Source organism: Zeus faber (genome assembly GCF_960531495.2).
Source record: "Zeus faber genome assembly, chromosome: 18".
Classification (NCBI taxonomy): Eukaryota; Metazoa; Chordata; class Actinopteri; order Zeiformes; family Zeidae; genus Zeus; species Zeus faber.
Window position 1 is genome coordinate 9,994,755 of NC_137210.1, and position 21,177 is coordinate 10,015,931.

At 44.3% G+C, this 21,177-nt stretch overlaps 1 protein-coding gene across 1 annotated transcript in view; it reads right to left on the bottom strand.

The window, feature by feature from the left end:
* kcnh3 (potassium voltage-gated channel, subfamily H (eag-related), member 3) overlaps positions 1 to 21,177 on the bottom strand; it is a 115,272-nt gene that overhangs the window by 26,655 nt on the left and 67,440 nt on the right. The window contains exons 2-7 of the mRNA XM_080019366.1: positions 19,307 to 19,540; positions 13,214 to 13,348; positions 11,031 to 11,170; positions 10,617 to 10,875; positions 8,600 to 8,757; positions 7,792 to 7,993 (exon numbers count right to left, since the gene is read on the bottom strand). Of these exons, the coding sequence (XP_079875492.1) occupies positions 7,792 to 7,993; positions 8,600 to 8,757; positions 10,617 to 10,875; positions 11,031 to 11,170; positions 13,214 to 13,348; positions 19,307 to 19,540 (1,128 nt within the window). The remainder of the gene's footprint in view (positions 1 to 7,791; positions 7,994 to 8,599; positions 8,758 to 10,616; positions 10,876 to 11,030; positions 11,171 to 13,213; positions 13,349 to 19,306; positions 19,541 to 21,177) is intronic.

Sequence of the window (21,177 nt, forward strand, 5' to 3'; positions counted from 1 at the left end):
ATCATTGGGAGGTTTGTTCAATAACATTCAAATTATACCCTAACGGTTGATGACTTGAAAATTATACCGACTGTCATTTGCATCGACTATTGAGGAAAATCTGAGAAAAATATCATTTGCATAATAATTCGGAACGCGGTATATTCCTGTAACCCCAAGTTCAGAACTAAAACTGACGTTGAAGGACGTTGCCGCCCTCCCACCACAAACAACTGTACGTTATACATTGTCGTCAAATGGCTTCCTTGTATTTTCCCATTTCTACAAAGAATATAATTAATCGTTATTGAGGCCCTACTCCTCTCAATGCTCACTACAAATACTACCGCTGTCTTTTTTCAAGTTGGTGAAATCCATGTCAAAGTCATAAAGATGGCTGTAGCCATTGAAAGGAAAGGACATTTGAATTGCCAGAATGCACCGTCGCTGACAACAACGACAGCAATGAAGCTCAGTCTCTGGAAGAACCAGATTGAATCAGTCTAAGATGCCCAATCCCACACAGTAAAGACCGCCGCGACCGGGCACCAGGGTAGCACTGTGTAGGTATCACATGTGGGAAGAACATGGAGATTGTACCGTGTCAGGGGTGTCCGTCCCAGACACTGTGACTGACATGGACCTCCAAGAGGAGGGACTGTTGGAAGCAGTCGTTAAAATAACCTGGGCCGCTTGAACAGACAAGCATATATGCCCGTCGTATGTTGGGATGCAACACACCTTCGACATTAACGCCCAATTCCACGGCTGTCAAAGCTGTAAGGTTATGCAATTCATCGCTTCATACCAGTGTGGTGTTATAACCACTTTAGAAATTGAAATTGCACTCGTTAAAAAGGGATCAATTTATGGAGCGTTATGTGGTTTATTCAACGAATAAATTACCATATTAAAGGACTTTTATTTACTGAGCAATAGTTCCAGCAGGGAGAACAGTAAATAAACCAAATTAACTGTAATTGATAAGTCTCATAAGAATTGGACTGATACATTTTTACCACTGTCTTCAATTCCTAAAGAACACAAACTGACAAACTTCTTTCTAATAAGTGAGACTTATTTTATCATGCTTATTTAATAAATTAAACAATAGTAAAATAATTGATTAAAGAAAATGACAAACTTTAACTAAGGGACAATAGTGAGGAGGAAAGACTCCATCAAAACCGTGACAGCATCTTGGAACAAGTCAGCAAACAAGTCCCGCAAATCAACGCAAAAGTTATTATTGTGTGTGTGTGTTTTTCATTTTTTTTCATATTACGAAAGTTTAAATGTTGACGAAACCATTCAATAAAACAAACAACAGTTCAAGGATCACTAAATACTTAATAGTTTGTCACCAAAGAAAGCTTGCTTTCGTGTCGTCTGGGGCGCATCGTGTGGGCTTGGTGATGGATTTGCATCAATGCTTTCACTGGCTGTTGTTCCAGAGTTTGGAGTTGAAACCCATCCCATAAGCAAAACGCATGCTTGTTTTTATGATGAACCAAAGTATCCCAGAAAAACAACCCGCTTTGTAGCTTTGTAAATCGATCTTTGAAAGTTAAAGAGATGTGACTAAAATGTTAGTGGTGGGCTATCGGACATTCAAAACGCATGATATTTTCCCCAAATGGTATGTACCTCAGGGTTTTTTTTCAATCTCTCAATTTATTAGTTTAGTAGTATCAAGTTTTTACCCAGAGCATTAAACGGCGATCTTATGGATCCTTTGATGCACACGTGCAGATAAAGATAATCCTTCCATATTCCAAGTGATGTCAAGTCAGAATGTGAAACCACTTATGATAAAAATAAGGTTATAGATTTACGCGGACTGCACTCGGTCTTTGCATGGTAAAAACAAATGTTGCGTCGAAGACACAGGCTCAAAGGGACACGGAGAAGAAGAGCCGACATCACTTTCGTGAGACCTTTTTGAGAGAAACACGCACAAATTAACACCAGAAGCAGGAAATTTCACTTCTCCGTGGAAACATATCATCTCTGCGTTGTTATGGTAAATGAGAATGACATAATGATATTAATGAGTGGGCTGGCGGTGTGTCCCCGGAAAACACAGATTCCCAGCACGCAAATGGCTGCGAGATCCCCGCCATTTGCGTTCTGGGAAATGTTGTCTGGTTATAAGGTCCAAAAGTGAAAGATCTGAAAAGAGCAACCTTCTTAAAACTATCCTTGTTTTGGCCTTTTGTTGTTCTGTCCAACAATTTCGACCAACTGTCCAATAAAACACTGACTTTTCACTAGTTGTCATGCTTTTCCCTCTACTTGAATTTCTCTCCTACCCGTTTACCATAACTCCTCCTACAAATCTGGCCCACATAAAGCTTCTGATGGTGGCTTAGAGCGCATTGTGAAAAACTCAGCCCTCCACCCTGAATAAAATCGACAGCACTGCAAATACGCCTTGAATATCATTATGTCACATGCGTCACCCCGTCGCGCACGTCACACCAACTAACCTGGACCCTGTGTATTGCTGCCTGCATTTATATTTATCATGATTATTATTATTATTATTATTATTATTATTATTATTATTATTATTAGGGTTCCAGCCCGCATTGTTCGGCAGCCCCTTATTGTTATTGTAAGAGGAAAGATTCCCAGAATTTTGAAAAGCCAACTTCGGCATAACACAGGCATAGAGTTTATGTATTGTTTGAACCGCACTGTCACAACGACCTGGTGATTGAAGTTTCCTCCAAATCGATCCACATACAGAGCAGATATTAGTGAAAAACCGACCAAAGTTTGAGCGATTTTAAGACTGACGAGCCAGTACGTCTGACGCCGAAATATGTCCAACCCGGCTAAAACTATCTGGAAGACATACTTCAGCATAACCTAGAAACATGGCTCTCGAAATCGATCCACATACAGAGCAGATATTAGTGAAAAACCGAACAACTTTGAAATATTCAGTTGGTCTTGGTTAACTGACAGGTCACTCGTCTCGTTCTAAAATGAACGACATGAGATTTACTGTGTCGTTCACTGTGTAGTATTTAGAAATAACCAAACTATTTTCTTACCAGCTAGATGTCAGTAGATCTGTTAGATTTATATTTAAAATCCGTGGTCCACCCTACTTTTCCGAATCCAGCATGGTATCGGAAAAATAGAAGCCCTGCAATGCAATTACCCACAGTAATAGCACAACATTTTTCTTATTTCGTGGAAACGTAACTTACTGAAAATGTAATCCAAGGAAAAACTTTTGAGATACAAGCATTTCTTTACGATTTTCACATTAAACATTTTTTTACTCACTGTAACTTCTACAATTTTTCAGTTCCTAAGCCCCTAGACTGCCTCGTTCACTCTACCAGTGCCAAGACTGTTCCCTAGATAGCCCCTACCTCTAAGTCTGTCTAATATCTCTTAGACTGTGTCCTAGACTGTATCCTCGCTCCTACCTCGACTCATTCAATGTCTCCTAGCTCGTAGAAGGTCTCTTACACTCTTGTCTCCTTGACCAGGAGTTCTCAAACTATGAGTCCCGACTCCCCGGGGATCGCCAAATCATTTTCGGGGGTCACCAGATGATTTTCTGAACATGCACAAAAAAGGAAAATGTGTTTAAAAAAATGTAATATCTTATTCAGAGAAAAATCACTCAGCTAAATTATTCAGACGCACAATGGAAAAACTTTCAGTAGGCTTCATTTTCCATAAGAGAGACAGACAGAAAGAGACGCGTCTGTGTGTGTGTCCCTCTAACCATAGCAACTCACTCTCACAAGTGGAGACACTTTGCTGTCACAAAAGCTGCTGCAGCGATGACTGTTGTGCGCAGCATGCATGGGAATTATTGTCAATGTGATAGAAATGTATACATTTACAGTACAAGCTTCAATTGATCAAAATGTCAAAATGTGCGACATTCTCTGTGGTTGCGGGACAATTGATCAAAATGCGGGACTGTCCCACACAAATCAAAGTTTGGTCATCCTAAGCACAAACGTAGCACAAACGAAGAAGACTATTTTCGAGCAATATGGATGATGATGATGGGGTGGAAAGTTACATAACAGCTTATGAAATATAGTGATAAATATATCAAAAACCAAAGCGGCACAAATTATAATTCTTACGGCCCACTGAATAAAGAAATTAAATAAATGATTTCAAACATGCTTTTATTGAAAATATTGCACATGAATGGCCAACCAATTAAACAGCACATTCACTGAAATAAGACATTACAGGATATCTTTAAGAAATTAAAGTTTCATTTCCCCTTCTCCCTTTATAATAATTTCTTATAAACTCAACAAAAACATCTCTTGAAATAAAAAAATATCTGGGGGAAAACAACATGAATTACAGTTTCCCAAGCCCTGTGAACGCAGCACCACTTCCAAGCTTACTTATTAATCCCTCTTGGGGAAATAAGTTCTCTGCATTTGACCCATCCTATACCTAGGAGCAGTAGGCAGCTGCAGTGCAGTTGCTGGGTAACTGTTCCAGCTCTTTGGTTAGGGGCACTGTCAGGTGTATTAACCCCTAACATACACGCCTTTTTTTGATGGGGACGGAGGATCCGGAGAAAACCCACACAAACAAGGGGAGAACATGCAAACACCACACAGGTGACGGTGCTAACCATTGAACCTTCTAACAGAGAACCGGTTCACTAGTAATCGGTTGTGGATGGTGTCGTTCTTTCGCACGCATATATATGTATATACTGTATATATATATATATATATATAATTTTATTTAATGATTACGATTATTTTCCTTATTCATCGTGTTTCATGCAGTCTTTTGCAGTGTGTTTATTGATGTGTTCATATCACGATGACGCTGAGAATACGATTTATTAGTCAGCACAAGTCGGAATGACGGGGTGGCAAGACGTTTTAACTTTTTTTAGGGGTCACCTTTCAAAAAACACCAAAAAGTTTCCTAGCACATACACACACAAGCCGGCACACAGAGGCAGCACACCTTCAAAATCTAAACATGAATCGTTGAGTTAATCATTAAAATACCTAATTTATAAGGAAATAAAGCAAACAATAGCTTGAAATGTGGGTCTCTGTGTGTGCATTGTTGATATGTATGGAACTATTAATATAATAATTAGTATTATGCATGAAGAAAGCCAGTGCCTGGATCGCTCCTTGGGCTCTGTTCAGTGTGTCTCTGTGGCCAATTCTGTGCCAGATTTCTAGTACAATGGTTGGTGTACTGCATCGCAACAGGGCAAATAAGTGTTTTAAAGTATCCCTCTGGTACAGCGCATGCAGAGATATGAAATCTCTACAATTGAGCATTTAAAATAATCAAATTTGTGAAAACATTATGAGAGCACCTTTATTTCTGTTTCATTTAATGAAACAAACTCACTTGCGAAATGATGTCTGTCTTGCAAACAATATGCTGAGGGGCCAGATCGTTTCCTCATGACGCTTGGGAATGCAGGCTTGGTCTACTTATCAACATTTCTGTTTTGAATTATTACTAATTTGTCTGCCACTCTTTTTAAAAGAATATTGTAATTAATGACTCTGGGAATAATAATGTACACCGGGCTTTTCAGCCAAGTCAGTTGTCAAAATCGGGTATAAAACAGGAAACTAAAGCAGGCCAATCTTCAAACTACGATCACTGTGGTTCCCAAAGCACCAGCGTTGTCGTTAGGCAGCGTTTCCCTTCAGACTCTCTGGCTCTGTCCGTGGTGCTGAAGTGTCGTCCTCTGTCCGTGATCCTCGCTCTGCTCGGCTCTCCTCTTCTTTCCTCTTCTCCTGTCCATCCATCTCTTCTCCTCTCTTCTGCTCCCCTCTCCTCTTCTCCTCTCTTCTCTTCTCCCCTCTCCTCCTCCTCTCTTTGTTCCTCCTCTCCCTTCCACTTCTCTCTTCTCCTGCCCGCCACCCCCTCTCTCTCCTCCTCTCATCTCCTCTAATCTCCTCCCCTCTCCTCCTCTCCTACCTTCTTTCCTCCTCTCCTCCCCTCCCCTCTTCCCCTCGATCGTCCTCCTCCTGCCCCTCCTCTCTTTTCTTTTTTCCTATTAAAACACTAAATTCAACACTAGATAAACAATTCACAATGGTGCGTCTCCTGAAGGAAAAGACGGTGGTGTATGAATCCCCTGGCAGGTTGGGCTCTGAAGAGTTGATGTTTGAAGGGCTGACTCGTTTGCTCACCCTCAGACGACCTCAGCACACAAAAATAAAGAGTCTTTACGAGAATATGTTTTTACGATCAGAGTTGCGTCTCTTGATACTTATCGCAGGTGTGTGTTAACCTCAGTTGCACCGGTCCTTATATAACCAGCGGCCCAGCACAGCCTGTGCCCAGCATGCATGAACTACACTAGCCCTCCTTCCTTCCAATGGCCTCCTTCCTTCTCCTCTAGTGCATATTATTCCATCTTCCACTCATGTTGACGATGTTCCCGAGATGCGTCCACATGGTTAGCCGCTGTTGACCAAGAAACATTGCTCCAGTCTGCCATTACTTAATAATCTTATTCTGTTTGGCTCAGACAAAAGGAAAAAAACAAAAAATTTCCAAAGGCGCTACGTGCTCCCAGGAAATGCTACAGTCTCTGTTCTTCCAGGACTCGACTTGTTTTGATGTTTATTTTTGTGGTGTGATGTATGTTTGTGTGTGCCATGACTATAGCACAGGGGCTAAGGGGACAGCCAGTGCTTCACGGCCCCTGAATTATTGATGGACCTGCAGACAAAAGGCTCAGCAGTCATCCTCACCCGGCACCAGCCAAATGACACAGACATGCGCACACACACACACACACACACACACACACACACACACACACACACACACACACACACACACACACACACACACACACACACACACACACACACACACACACACAGACACACACACACACACAGACACACACACACACACACACATCTTGGCTGATTCCATAGCAGGGCCATGTATGGGTTGTGTGTGTGCATGTGTGTGTGTATGTGTGAAGTGAGTGAACAGTGACACGTATTGACCAGAGAGTTGTTGTCTTTCATAATGTGATTTTCTAAAGCAGCGGTGCATCACAAGGTGACTTGGTATCAATCAATAGCGAAATAAACAGAACGGGAAAGAGGGAGAGAGAGAGAGAGAGAGAGAGAGGTAAAAACATTTCGTGCAAAATATGGATGAGAGAGATTGAGAAGAAGTTTAATATGCCCTCATGTAAGCAACATGCTCATATATGTATTCCTCATTCATGTGTTTTCATATGTGTCGCTGTGTGTGTTTCCACACATCAGCTCCGAGCCAAACGGATTAAAATTTGCTCCTTTGAAAATTGCACATCTGCTTGTTTGTTTGCCAGCTCGACAGACCATGTTCCTGGGCTTTAGCCCCCCATAAGGTTTAAGCATTTAAAATGAGAGAGGCCTGAGCGACTACCAATGAAATTACATCTTATTAAAAGCATCAGTCGTGTTGAAAATCGCACAGGCTGGAGAGCTGCGTCTCCTTCCTAAGTGCCTTTGCGCCGGCACCGTGGGCGCATAATCACCGACATTGTTTTTCTAAAGTCAGACGGAGAGGGGGACCTGCAGCCCCACTGGAGGTCCCCCTCCTCCGTCTGACAAGACAGGTGTAATTCATAATGGCTGCTTTGAGAAAAACACATTAATTTCAATAGAGAGTGTACAGGGGTGTGCGTGTGTGTGTGTGTGTGTGTACATGTGTGTCTGTGTATGCGTGTGTGTCGGTGCAGAAGGTGAACTTGTGGTGAAGGTTGAGCTGAATGTGTCTTGAGGTATGCAGGTGTGTCATTGGCATACTGACCAATATCCCAGGAGCCCAGGCCCTCGATCTCCCGGCGGCCGATGAAGTACCAGACGCAGGCCATCCAGTGGGCAAGCAGTGCAAACATGGACATGAGCAGCGTCAACACCACGGCGCTGTACTGCGAGTAGCGCTCCAGCTTCTGCAGCAGACGCAGCAGCCGCAGGAGACGCACCGTCTTCAGGAGGTGGACGCCGAAATACTGCCCGGAGAGACGGGACACGGGTCAGGGCCGGGGACAAAGAACGCTTCCTTGTTACATTTTTTTGATTCATTTCATTTCAATTCCGGTCATCTCCTAAAAGCGGGTTCCACTTTTTCAAAGGCTCATGTCATCAAAACCACAGTGGATGAGAAGAAAGAGCTGCACGTTCGTTTTCACGCCCATTCACAGCCAGCTCTGAAGACATTTGAACATTAAATAAACACACATTGGCCTGTGGTGTGTGCTGAAGTGTGTACTCACATCAGCCTGGTAGGAGAGTCTGTTTTGCTGATGGACAACGGTTTGGGTAAAGTGTCAAAATAATACATTTTCGAGGGCGCTTACGCTCTCACGCATTCATCTTCCTCGTTTGCAGTTTGGCTCACTGCCAGGTGGCCATTAGCCCACGAGTGAAAAATGAATGCAAGTGTTCTGCACGAGTATCTTATCAAATTTCACGCTTTTTCTTTCTTTGGCCTTTCTAAAATGGATAAAGGTTCATTTGTTGCACATGTTTTTGTCTGAGCCACATGTGCACAAGGAAACACACACACACACACACACACAGTACACACACTCGGTGCATAGGCGGGGGAGACTCACCACGCTGACATTGAAAGCATAGAGCAGGTCAAAGGGCAAGGCGGCTATGAGGTCGACAAAGAGCCAGGTAGTGACGTAGTGGACGCAGATGGAGCGGGCGTCGTACACCACCTGGCCCGACGTGCTCACAAAGGTGGTCCGGAAATTAAGCAAGATGTCTGGGGGGGGCAGCACAGCACAGCGGCACACAACAAGAATCGTCAACGGGTGTCGGTGTGAAAGCAGGTGTCGTCGGCTTTTCCTTGAACTGATCCGTCGCTACCGTATGGAGCAGAGTGGGACTTTCCCCCCTGACAAGCGCTCCAAAATCGCCACATGCATATTTTGCTCCCATACATAATTTAACAATGATTATCTACTTCTTGCCCATTATTGACATCATCTTTGTATGTCGTCTTCATTTGGCACCTGTGCTATTTCAGTGAGATATTTAGCCAACTCCATGATTGATCAGTTAGACTAAGGCATGCACTAATGCGTACTCCGTCATGTTGGAGCAGTATGGAGTGGTACGGAAAGCTATGACTCCAGTCATTCGAAAAACTGGTAAAATGTGTCCCCCTCCCTCTACGCTTACATGCTCTGTTACCGTATGACAAGCATGGGCTGCGTCAATAATATTGATTGAGGCAACGGAGAGAGAGCCGTCTCATCAATGCACTTGAACGGACAGAGTAGTCGCTGTACTGTAGACTTGGGAGTCACAATAATGTACCGTGGCATCAATCATACTGCAGTGGTCAGCACACCAAGCAGTGAATTATTACAAGTCATTAAATCATCAGGTTATCCACCCTACCTGATGGAGACCAGTGTAGCTGGCATTTTTACTAAAGCAGTGAGAGCAGTGACTCCAGATTTATGAACCACCAGAGATGCGGTAATAGCCTGCTTCACCATTAAACTTTATGATGATACGTTAATAAAAAAAAGGGCAAAAACCATTTAGGATACAAAGTATTAATTCATTAACGCTAATGAATTAATGGCCGAAAGGAAACGAGAGAGATGCGAAGCTAGATTTGAATTGGCTACTGCGGGCCAAAGGAGTGTATTGATATACAAATGGACCTATTCATTGTAACAAATGGGCTTTCGACTGACAGGCATCAGCCATTTAACTGCGGGTGGTGGGGTGGGGGTGAGGGTGCGGGGGTTTGGTGACGTATTCATTCCAAAGCCATCAAGGGAAATTGTCCATTGTAGAGCCCTCACAGAACTTTCTTACATTGACACAGTGATGACTGGAGACTAAAGGGGCTTCTTGTTTGCTGGGGAATGAGTTCACAATGAGAAGTAATGTTCTGCCGCGAATGCTTCGTATCCTTCAACTGCTGCGTTGGCGGCCATTAAAAACCGGGGTAGAAACTTTCGCGACGGGCCCGTCACAGATCCACTTTGAGCTCTTTGACCGCCTCCCCACCAATCATCAGGGGCTAATTCAGTGATTCGCAAATAACACTTTGTCGCTAGTAATTGGAATAAATTTAAAGCCTACACGGCACCTGGCTGCGCTGCGCCAGCGTCGGCGTCGGATGAAATTAAAGACCCTTCTGCCAAATGAGTGTCAACAGATGTTAATGGAGGCTCGAATGAGCACTGAACCATGTGGCTGTGCGCGAGAATGTCTGCATGTGACAAATGCGTGAAGGAATTTAACTGGTTCCTAGAATGCAGCCAGTTGACTAACGGTGCTTCCATAACATATTTACACTCAAGGAATATTCTTCAAACAATCATTAGTAATGTAGATATTATGACAAAGCAGCTAGAGGCATTGATTAGAACAGCTGGAACAGTCGATGCAGTTGAGAAAAGTCCAGAAAAACAGAAAGACAATATTTAACTATAACTATATGATATTTCAATAACCCAAATGCCAGACCACCAGATCTAGTCTAATATCATGATATCAATATTAAAACAATATAACCCAACCCAAGAAAGTAACATGATTCATCAGAGAAAGTCAAGTCTCAAACAACATGCAAAAGGCGCAGACCTCGCGCTCTCGTACCTAAAATGAAGAGGATCTCGACCAGGATGTCGCTGACGCTGGGCGGGCTCCGGGGGGCACTGCTGCTGCCCTCGTCCCGCGCCCCCACCACGGTGAAACACACATTGTAGGGCACGGTGACGGCCACGTAGAAGGTGGCCAGCAGGATCAGCCAGTCCCAGCCGGCCTTGAAGGTTCCGTAGTGGAGGAGGATGAAGCGGGACTTCTGGATGGCTGCTACCTTGTACTCCGGGATGGGGGGCTTCTCGCCAAACATGTTCTGGATTTGGACAACAAAAGGAATCCGGGATTCAACAACGGCCACGCGATAAAATCAATTGGATCGCGAGAGGCGGAGTCACCCTTCTGCGCCACAAAGTCAGTGACAGTTAACCTCTTGCGTGCGTGTGTGTTGTGCACGTGTGTGTCACTCACGTTGTTAATCTTGAGCTTGCTCTTGTCCTGTTTCTGCAGGTGTCCAGACAGGTGGTAGAGGACGGCTCTGCTCCGGCGCCGGTTGGCGTTGAAGCCCGGCGGCCGTGTGACCTGGTGCACCTCCAGGCCTGTCTCCTCATCTGGGGGAGGGGGGTTGTTATATAAATATAAGCCGGGCCTCCATCTCTTCTGCACCGTAAATAACTTCTTGCCATCATAGGGAGTGAGTTTTTGCACTGAGCGCAGATTGTGGATTTGTCCCCTGTTACATGCACTGAATTCCTAATAGGGAACAAATCCGCGATCTGCGTTCAGAGCAAAGCTCCCTCCTTATCTCACAGCAGTCTGACTTTGACTAAAAATGAAATCTAAACAATACCTTAAAGAGGGTGTGACCGTCTTGCAGAGTGTGGGCTTCGTGATTTGAATACATTTGGTTTATTTTCTACGAGTTAGATACTGCGCAGAAGTAAGAATCGTCCAAATAGTACCTGTCTGACTCGTCCGATTCAATAATAAAATGAGAAAACTTCTTATTTTTCTTCTGGAGGCCGGGAGGTGAGGTAAGGTCATCGGCATACAGACAAAAACAGTCCTTGGCACTCAAGAATTTGTGGCTAAAACGTAAGAAAAACATTAACCATCGCTCTCTCTTGAAGGTATAGATTATCATTTGAAATCGATATTTGTTTCCCCCTCACCCAAACGCCAACCCTGCACTAGCAACCCATCCAAAGATGAGATCGCTTCTGTTTGGTATTCTGCCTCTGCGTTACACGCCCTAATGTGATCCTTTCCTCCTCTGTCAGTGATAAAATGTCATGCTTGGCATATGCCCACCCCTGTAACTGAATTGGCTTTTATCATGGTCAGCAAATTCAATTTGTGCGCTGCGTCCAGGATGGATTTCAAACAGTTTATGTACAGGAAAACACACCCATGTCGCCATGAGCCTCAGGAAGCTCCAGCTGCCTCAAAAAGATTCAACTGGCTTTATTGACTTCAAATAAACACAATGTTGAAATGTTGAAAAACAGACATGATAAAAAAATAAAAAAATAAAAAAGCATCGGCATCGGGTTTCGCTTCACGTGGAAATTCAATTTCTTCTCTTTTTATCATGTCAAGTATTTACCGCACATTTTTTCATAACATGCCATTGATCTTTGGAGAGCCTACTCTTTCTGCACCATTTAAAAGTGGTAATGCGTCAGATTCATTTGTCAAAAAAAACCCCAACATATTTGATATTTTTGAGCTTGAAATTTTTTAAGAAACAGCCATTCAGTGTATTTTGTGTGACGCTTGTGCTCCTTTTAAATGCTGTTTCCATATCTGGTGGCGGGGTCTACCTTTCCAGTTGCAGTTTTGAATGGAATTAAAGGACATACAGTATAGTGTAATCCACCCAACACAGATGATCTTATGGATTGCCACATTAATTAAGCACCCTCCTCTCTATGCTCCATCCTTGTCTATCGGTTCTTTTCTCCTCTCCATTACGTCCTCATTTTGTTGTCACACTCTTTAATACATCCTCCTTGAAGTACAACTGTAATAAATCCACATGTGTGTAAAACAGAGTCAGCGTGAATATAATCGGCGCAGAATCATGATGGGACATTCAGCCTAATAAAAATGTCTGGACAAGAGAGATTGGATAAGTGACTTCAAACGGGCACTTGCTCAGAGCAACCCTGTACGCTTTGTTAAAAATCCAATTATTTCAACATTCTTCTTCCTTAGTGGAGTCTTCATTATCCATTTTCCCCGGTAAATAAATTCGCTACTCAAAGTGAAAACTCAAGTGCTGAGCTGTGCCGAATGAATTGGCAGTCTGCCTCCAGTTTTATTACAGAAACACCATTAGGTGCCGATGCAGGTGAACCCACTCTGTCGCCAAACAGAATTAGAAATAATTTCAAAGTGCATGTTGGGGAGTTTGGGGAGTTCATTTTTGCAGTTAGGTTTTCTTAAGGGGATGGTGGGTCAGCTCTCCTAACAGCAGATAATTGATGTACTGTATGACCTATACCCATGTAGGTTAACCATATTTCTTTCCACTTGATGCAAAACCAAGTCAAGCCTTGCAATACGGCTTTGGTGACATGTTTTAGTTTTTTTTCGTCAGACCTTGATGTCCTTAATGTTGTTGATGTTTTGCGTTGTCTTTAGTTACTGACCTGTGTCGGGTCCCTGCTCCGGGTCCCGGTCTCTCTTGTTGTCTGTGATGTCCTTGTGGGACACCAAGAACAGAACCACTTCACCCTTCTCATTCTTTATGGGCACAATGTCCAGCAGACACCAGAACTGAGTACCTGGCCAAGGCAAACACAGCAGAGGAAGTGGTTGTTATACCACCTGTGGAACAGGTAACCTCTACTTATACACACGCACATACACACTGCACTTGTTAATGCCAGTCGATCAGCACACCTGGGCTAAATTGCTGTGGTCTTTGGGGATGATCAGGTCCTAGTGTCTTTTTAAATAACTGCTAATCACAGGAAGGAAGATCTCATTAAAGTCCACTTGGTGTGACTGGAATGGATGATAGGGTGAGGCTATCTTCAGGCGGACATTAACATTCAGTGGAGCAGCCATTGACTGTCAGGACTTTACAATGCGTGTGCGTGTGTGAGTGTGTGTGTGTGTGTGTGTGTGTGCTTGATATGTCCGCTGGAGATTCATGCCATGTCATGTTATTGCATACAGCAATAGGCATGCATCCCTGCGTGAGGGAGTAATAATAACAATATCCTTTCCTTGTACAATAATAATAATAATAATACATAAATAATAACACATAAATAATAAATAAACAATAATTTATAATAATAATAATAATAATAATAATAACAATGGTTATTATAATAATAATATTATTATGATATGATTATTATAATTAATAATAATAGTTGACAAAACAACTTCCTCTCCTCATTACATTTACCAGACACTTTTATCCAAAGCGACTTATAATTATTCAAACGCCGATGGACGCAGCCATCAGGAGCAATTAGGGGTTAAGTGTCTTGCTCAAGGACACTACAGCATGCTAGCAGGAGGAGCCTGGGATCGAACCAGCAACCTTTAGATTACTAGACGACCAGCTCTACCTCCTGAGCTGCACCATGTATTTTTCCAGTGGTAGATGACACCAAAACACAAACAAATTAAATTTAAAAACTAATAAAAATATCATGCAAAAACCTGTGCATTCAGTAACCATGACGCAGAATGCCAATATTACAACATTAAGCGCCATTACTGAAGCTACACGTCTCCTCGGACTGTGCGCTGAAACACCTTTCTTTGGTCAAAAAAATAACTTCTGCCAAAAATACAAGAAAAATGAAGAATGAAGAACAATGATTAAAAAGTCCATCTAGACTCTGGGGAGCAGTCACTTGAAGCCCACACAGTCCAGGGATGGACAGATGGATGGTGCTTTCCAACCCCAGGGTGAGATGGATGCTGAGTTTGAGTGACAGTTATGTTGACAACTGGTTGAGGACGAGTGCTAGTGTAAAAATAAGCCATTTCATGAAAAAATATCATGGATACGTTTGTATAAATAGATGGATGGATGCATGATGGATTTATGAATACTCATCATACAAATCTAAAAAGCTCAATCTAATACTTCACAACCTTTCTCCACTGCGAACGTGGGAATACGGAAAGGAGAGAATCATCTGTGAGTCGCTGAGAGTCGGCATCAAACATGTCAAAAGGATTTGCTTCAGATGGGGGGGAAGGCATGTTGGGCCTGTGCTCATGCGTGGCCTCGGTAGCATGTGAAACTCAAGGGCACTTTGTACCAGAGGCTGTAATGAGACTGCCTTCACCCATGTGCTTCAGCCAAGATGAAAACACTCCTGCTTATTCCTCAAGCTGCTGGTACACAGGACGGACACCAGAGACCGGATCCCCAAGGGTGAAGGGGCCGCATGGGATTGCACCATACAGTGGGGGGACATGCCGGGGGTGAGGGCAATGTTCAATTACTGTCATACATGAAAGTGGGAGGAAAAAAATCCCGGTGTCCACCCTATTCCGGCGCCCCTGAGGGGCTGCCAACCACAGGCAACCAGGAGTCTCTTTGAAACTCCCCACGTCCGTGCTTCCACTTTTAACGAGAACAACACTTTTGAGGGTTTTTACATCTGCTCCATATGAGATTCTCCTCCACTGCATCGCAGATGGAACTTCTTCTACCGGATAGCCAACAATTGTCGTGAATCAGTATCACCCACTTCCGATAAAATTGTCATGGAGGAATTTATTTGTATCATTTGTGTCACTGGAGACGTCATAATACATTGTGGTAACTATTATTATTTAAATGAAGAGTTAAGATTTTTTTAATAGTCGATCCCTGTTTTATACTCACCCCTCACGCAGCAGTTCAATACAAGTGATGGGGGACAAATCCACAATCTGCACTGACTACAAAAACTCACTCCACATTTCAGGAAATAAATTGATCGAATGATTTTGCACATTCGAGGAGTTATTTTAGAAAACATGTTTTTACCGGTGTTACACGCAAATGGGTGACCAACCGAGTTGTGAGACGTTATTTTTCCTGTGTATTCACGACACATCTAAGAGCTTTGGGTACACAAAGTTGAGGATCTGGCAGCTCGTCGCAAGAAAATTGGAAGGTAATGGCCATATCGATATTTTCACAGGACGATATTTTCATTTTCATAAGTGTACTTCTCTAAAAGAAGCTGTTCTTCTTCTTCTTCTTCTTCTTCTTCTTCAGCGTTCCACAATATTTCAGCAACAAGACTGAAGCACGGCAATGAAAACAGCCCCAGCAAACAGTGAATTTGCAAAGTCTGACTGCTGTGGCGTCATGTTAGCCTTGTCTGAAATGTGGATCGAGTTTTTGCACGGAACATAGATTGTGGATTTTTCCCCCCCGTCACTTGCACTGAAGTCCTGATGGGAGTAGGGATCCGCGCGTCCAGTTCGGAGAAAATGCTGGAAATGTAGGAAGGGTGCTCAGGAATATAAAATGTTAGGCTAAAAACCTCTAACCTCTTCTTTCTACTGGTACCAACATACCAGCAGAAGACGGCAACCTCATCTGCCTTCAGGATATTGGATATGAGTCCCTGCACCACTGGGAACCTAATGCCATAATGTGCATGCACGTGTGCTCAGAGGGGGGTAAATTATTTTAATATTATTATTTTGTCTCCGTCTGACACCTGAAGAGGTGATGGTAAACAGTAGTGGCATGTGCAGCGCGCCCGCTGTTCTCTTCTGCCGGCACATAACAATCAGAGGGGATCGGAGGATACGCGGCGCTGATTTAAGAATGCCATCAACATGTGAGACTATATTGCCCATTTGGCTGGCACATTGCGTAAACAAATATATTTTGAATGTTTTTTTCTACCAGCGCATGTGTTTTACAATTGCTTTTCAGATGTATTGTTTGCTTTGCTTGCCAGTTAGACAAAACTTAACATATTGTATTAAATCCAACTGATATGAATATCTTATAAGTGTTTATTCAGTGGGTAAAATTGTAATTCAAAAGTTTCTTTCCATGCCGCTGGCTTTGGAGTGAAGCACTCCGCTGACTTGACAAAGGCAACGGAGTACTAATGTGTTGATTCTTTGCCCCATGCCCCGGAGGGCTGTAAAAATGGTAATGAATGCTCGCGGAGAGACGATAAAAGCATGCAACAACTTCTAATTTGGCATTAATGTCTGTTTGCAAGAAACTCCCATATTCCTCTGCCTGTCTTTTAGAAGGGCTGATATCTCAGACTTGCAGAAGTGTGTAGGGTTTCTGCTCCTGCAGTTTCCCCCCCAGAAATTTTATTTTTCATTATTTGTGTCGATTCATAGTATTTTCAGCCTATGATAGTATCTTACATCTCCAATCTAATATCAAGAGACATGCTTGAATGAACAAATATATTAATAATCTGTATTACTGATATAATGCACAAATTACTGGTGTTGATATGCTACTAACAATATGTAATTTAGCAAAATATTCTATATATTATCTAAATGATATAAAAATAGATGATGTACAGTCATTATACTTTATAATATTTTATATATATAATAAAAATGACTGGCTATATTAAAAAAGAGTCCTTCCATAAATGTGTTGGACACACAGAGACTCAAGATTAGGTGCAAATAAGAACTAGGGTTTATTAAAGGGAACAAGGTGGTAAGCAGGGCAGGCAGGGAAGGACAGGCAGATAGGGGCAGGTTTGTCAGGCAGAACAGGTAGGGAGCAAAACAAAACCCCTTAGGCGGATGGAGCTGGAAACCCACCCCAGCAAACAAGGCAGGTAGGTGGAGTCGTTCCTGAGGGCGACCAGGGGACAGGGCAAGTGAACAGGACTGCTCGAGAGGTCGACCCCCTAGGCGGTGCCGCTTAGAAAAGCGGCCAAGAGGCTGGGGGTCGGCGGAGAGGGCCGACTGCCAGAGGTCTGGAACAGGAACAGACTGTGGAGACTGGAGTGACAGGCTTTGGAGAAACAGGAGAGGTAGAAACGCAGGAGAACTAGGCAGCAGAAACTCTGGAGCGCTGGGAAGAGGAGACTCAGAGCACTAGGCAGCAGGGAGCGCTTGGCAGTGGAGAGAGCCGACGGTCCCGGGGGATACTTGAGGCTACATTTTCTCCTGGAGGAGGCCCAGGAAAAATGGCAAGGCGTGACCCCCAGAAAGGGGACTGCTGGGGATCTTGGCGGGCTAGCCAGCTTAGGACTGGGGACTAGGCTACCCAAACCCTAACCCTATATGAAGGATGGGCAGGGGGGGCGAGCAGTCCAGGGTTACCTCAGGAAATGTTGGTGGCTAGCAGGCCAAAAGCTAGTGGACTGGTGGTTAGCAGGCCGGTTGCTAGCAGGTCTAAAGCTAGCGGGCTTGTGGATAGCAGGCTGGGGTCTAGCAGGCCCAAAGCTAGCAGGCCTAAAGTTAGGAGCCTGGTAGCTAGCAAGCCCCACGCTTGTGGATGACTCTCCTGGTTGCTACTGGACCATGAACCGCTTGAACATAGGCGGTAGGCTGAGCAGGTATGTGTCCGCTGGGTTCATGGTTTGGCCTGATCATTCTGTCACAATCCTGTTAGACGAACCCAAATGCAGGACACATGGAGCCTCAGGAATAATAAAAATAAGAACTAGAGTTTATTAAAGGGAACAAGGAGGTAAGGGGATGTTAATCACAGCAGGCGGGGAAAGTCGGGCAGGCAGGGCAAGCATGTGGATTAGGGCAGGTAGGTCAGGCAGGGCAGGCAGGTGGGGAAGGGCTGGCAGGCCGGGCAGGCAGGGCAGGGCAAGCAGGTAGGCAGGCAGGCAAGGTGGGGAGGGGGGGCAGGGCAGGGCAGGTGGGTCAGGCAGGTGGGGAGGGTCAGGCAGGCAGGCAGGCAGGCAGGGCAGGTTGGTCAGGCAGGACAGATGGGCAGAGAACCAGAGAGCTGGTAAGCAATAGTCTTGAAAACGATCTGGCAAACACTGAGAGATCGGGGAACTGGTTATATACTGGTGGAGTAACGAGTAAGGTAAGACAGCTATGTGGAACCAGAGTGACAGACAGAGGAGCAAGAGAGAGAGGTAGAGAAAGAGAGAGTGAGAGAGAGAGCAAGGGACAGAATAACTAAAAGAAGACAGGGCAAAACCATGATACAGTCCTCCTTCCCCTTTTTGCCCCCCTCCTGATAAATCACAGCACTGACATATTAATACACAGATCGATGCAGGATTTCCCTGTCCCTCCAACCAGAACAACCTCTGCCTTCATTCTGATACATCAATTTGCTGTCTCACTCGGGCACATCATCCTCATTGACTTATTTACTGAAGCCTAAGAATCTCCAAAGATGTTTTCCAATACTCTGTATTGATTTTCCATATAAAGGTATCAATATTTAACTTCTGGATGAGAAACGTCGATTTAGAAATGTGTGCTTGTGTTAAAGTCCCCATCTTCTGGGTTGTATTGCGATATTAAGATATATGCGCCATTAAGAATTGTATTTCAGTGTCCTGTTTTTTCATCAATTTAATGATTGATTGATTTTGAATGAAAAATTGAATGGTTTTGTATTTTGCAATACATCACTCAATTAATATCATTGTTATATTGTCATATACTGAATCATGCCCCTGCCTCATTTCACATAATGCATTGGCACATTTCAAGCAAACATGCAACCATATTACATACACAATGCAATACACACGCATCAATGCATAGATACACACATACGATGGCTTGGGCGACCGCACCTCCTTTTTTGTAGAATACAAGCTCCGTCTTGAACTCCCGCCGGTCGTCCAGCGCCCCCTGGATCTGTGCGGTGAGCCGGTCGCTGGTGTCGGGGCCGTACAGGAAGTGGCAGGCACAGCTCTTCTGCATGAGCTCGGCGCGGGCGTAGCCGGTGAGCTCGCAGAAGCCGTCCGAGCAGTACACGATGGGGTAGAGTGACTGGACCTGGGCGTTCCCCAGCACGAAGTTACTGTCTGTACGGGAAGCATAAAGAGGAAGGAAACGGGTTAGGAAAACGCGGGTGTAACAGCCAGACCTTTATTTATTTTCCATCGTTTGAGCTTTGGCGAGGTGTAGGCCTACAGTAAACATAGGCATACTATAGCATACTTTAGCTATACTGAGCTATAAATATAAGAGTGATGAGCTTGAATCCCCCCACTGGATAGAGAAGTCCCACAGGTGGATGCAGGGGAGGTGGAGGGAGTGCCTCTAAGTTGCCAGCAAAGCAGGTAGGGCAGCAGGGACCGGCTGCTTAAATAGGTCTGCCCATTAAGGGCATGGCCGGGTGTGGCACCGTCAAGTCGTCTGAGGAAGTTACACAAGCAGGACCGGCTCTTCCTAAAGGTGACATAGGCGGCTAGGGGGCGCCATCCCGAGGGGGGCGCGGAGAGGGAGCGGTACCATCAGACAGTCTCCCTCGCTGATGGTACCGACGGTGCCTACAGCGCGCCAGCTTCGACAGCACAGACAGTGCCAACCGCCCCCCGTCGACAGTTTGCTGAGAGCCGCGAGAGCCGGCCCTGTACACAAGCTACACATTTGCTTTCATTCGACGTCCATGTGGAGATGTCGATGTCAATGTTTTTGCTTTTTTTCCCCCCAGTGTAGAGCCGTGGCGGTGCACTTGAAATCAGCCCTGTGTGGCTGGGGGGGGGGTGGTTGGCAGTGTGTGGGGATGATTTCACCAGGTAAAAAAAACGTGTAACGAGTATTGATCAGAAAAAAGGCAAGCGTGGTCAGCGATCATGCCTGAACCGTATGAGTTTTCATTAACGTCTGAGGGCCGTCCTGCAAATGACAACGTCGCACACAGGCAGGAACATGCCCCATGAGATCCACTTCTAATTTTCTTGATAAATACAACCGTACCCTTGAGCTCTTGAGGTTCGGTGATCGGTAGATTGGATGTGTGTGTGTGTGTGTGTGTGTGTGTGTGCGTGTGTGTGTGTGTGTGTGTGTGTGTGTGTGTGTCTGTGTGTGTGCGTGTGCGTGTGTGTGTGTGCGATGGTGCTTCTGGCTGCTTGTATGCATGTGTTTGTGTGTATGTTCTGAGTGGAAAATGTTTGCCAATGTTTGATTCAACAAATGCCCACAGCCATTCAGATGGATGAACATTCATAAAATGACCATATATATATATATATATATATATATATATTAGGAATGACTCTTTGATCAGACCTTCTCAATGATCCTTCCATTCTGGGAGCCCAGCGGACATCACATTAAATATTAAATGTGTTTGTGTGTGTTTGCAAGAGTGTGATGTTGAAACTGTTTGGAAGACTTGGATTTTTAACTGCAAACAAAAACAAAACAAATATCGAGGACGTGTGATGTGTGCTGGTTGTGGTGTGTGTGTGTGTGTGTGTGTGTGTGTGTGTGTGTGTGTGTGTGTGTGTCAAGGGCTGGTGTGGTTTCAGGGCTAATGACAACTGTCAATTCTCTCTCTCGCTGTCTTGTTCTCTCTCTTTCTCTCTCTCTCTCTCTCTCTCTGTGCAAGTGTCTGCACACACACTGTGCGGTGTGTGTGGGTGTGTGTTTGCGTGTGTTTGCGTGTGTGTGCGTGCGTGACTTAGCATGGATTTCCAGTTGCAAGATAATTTGC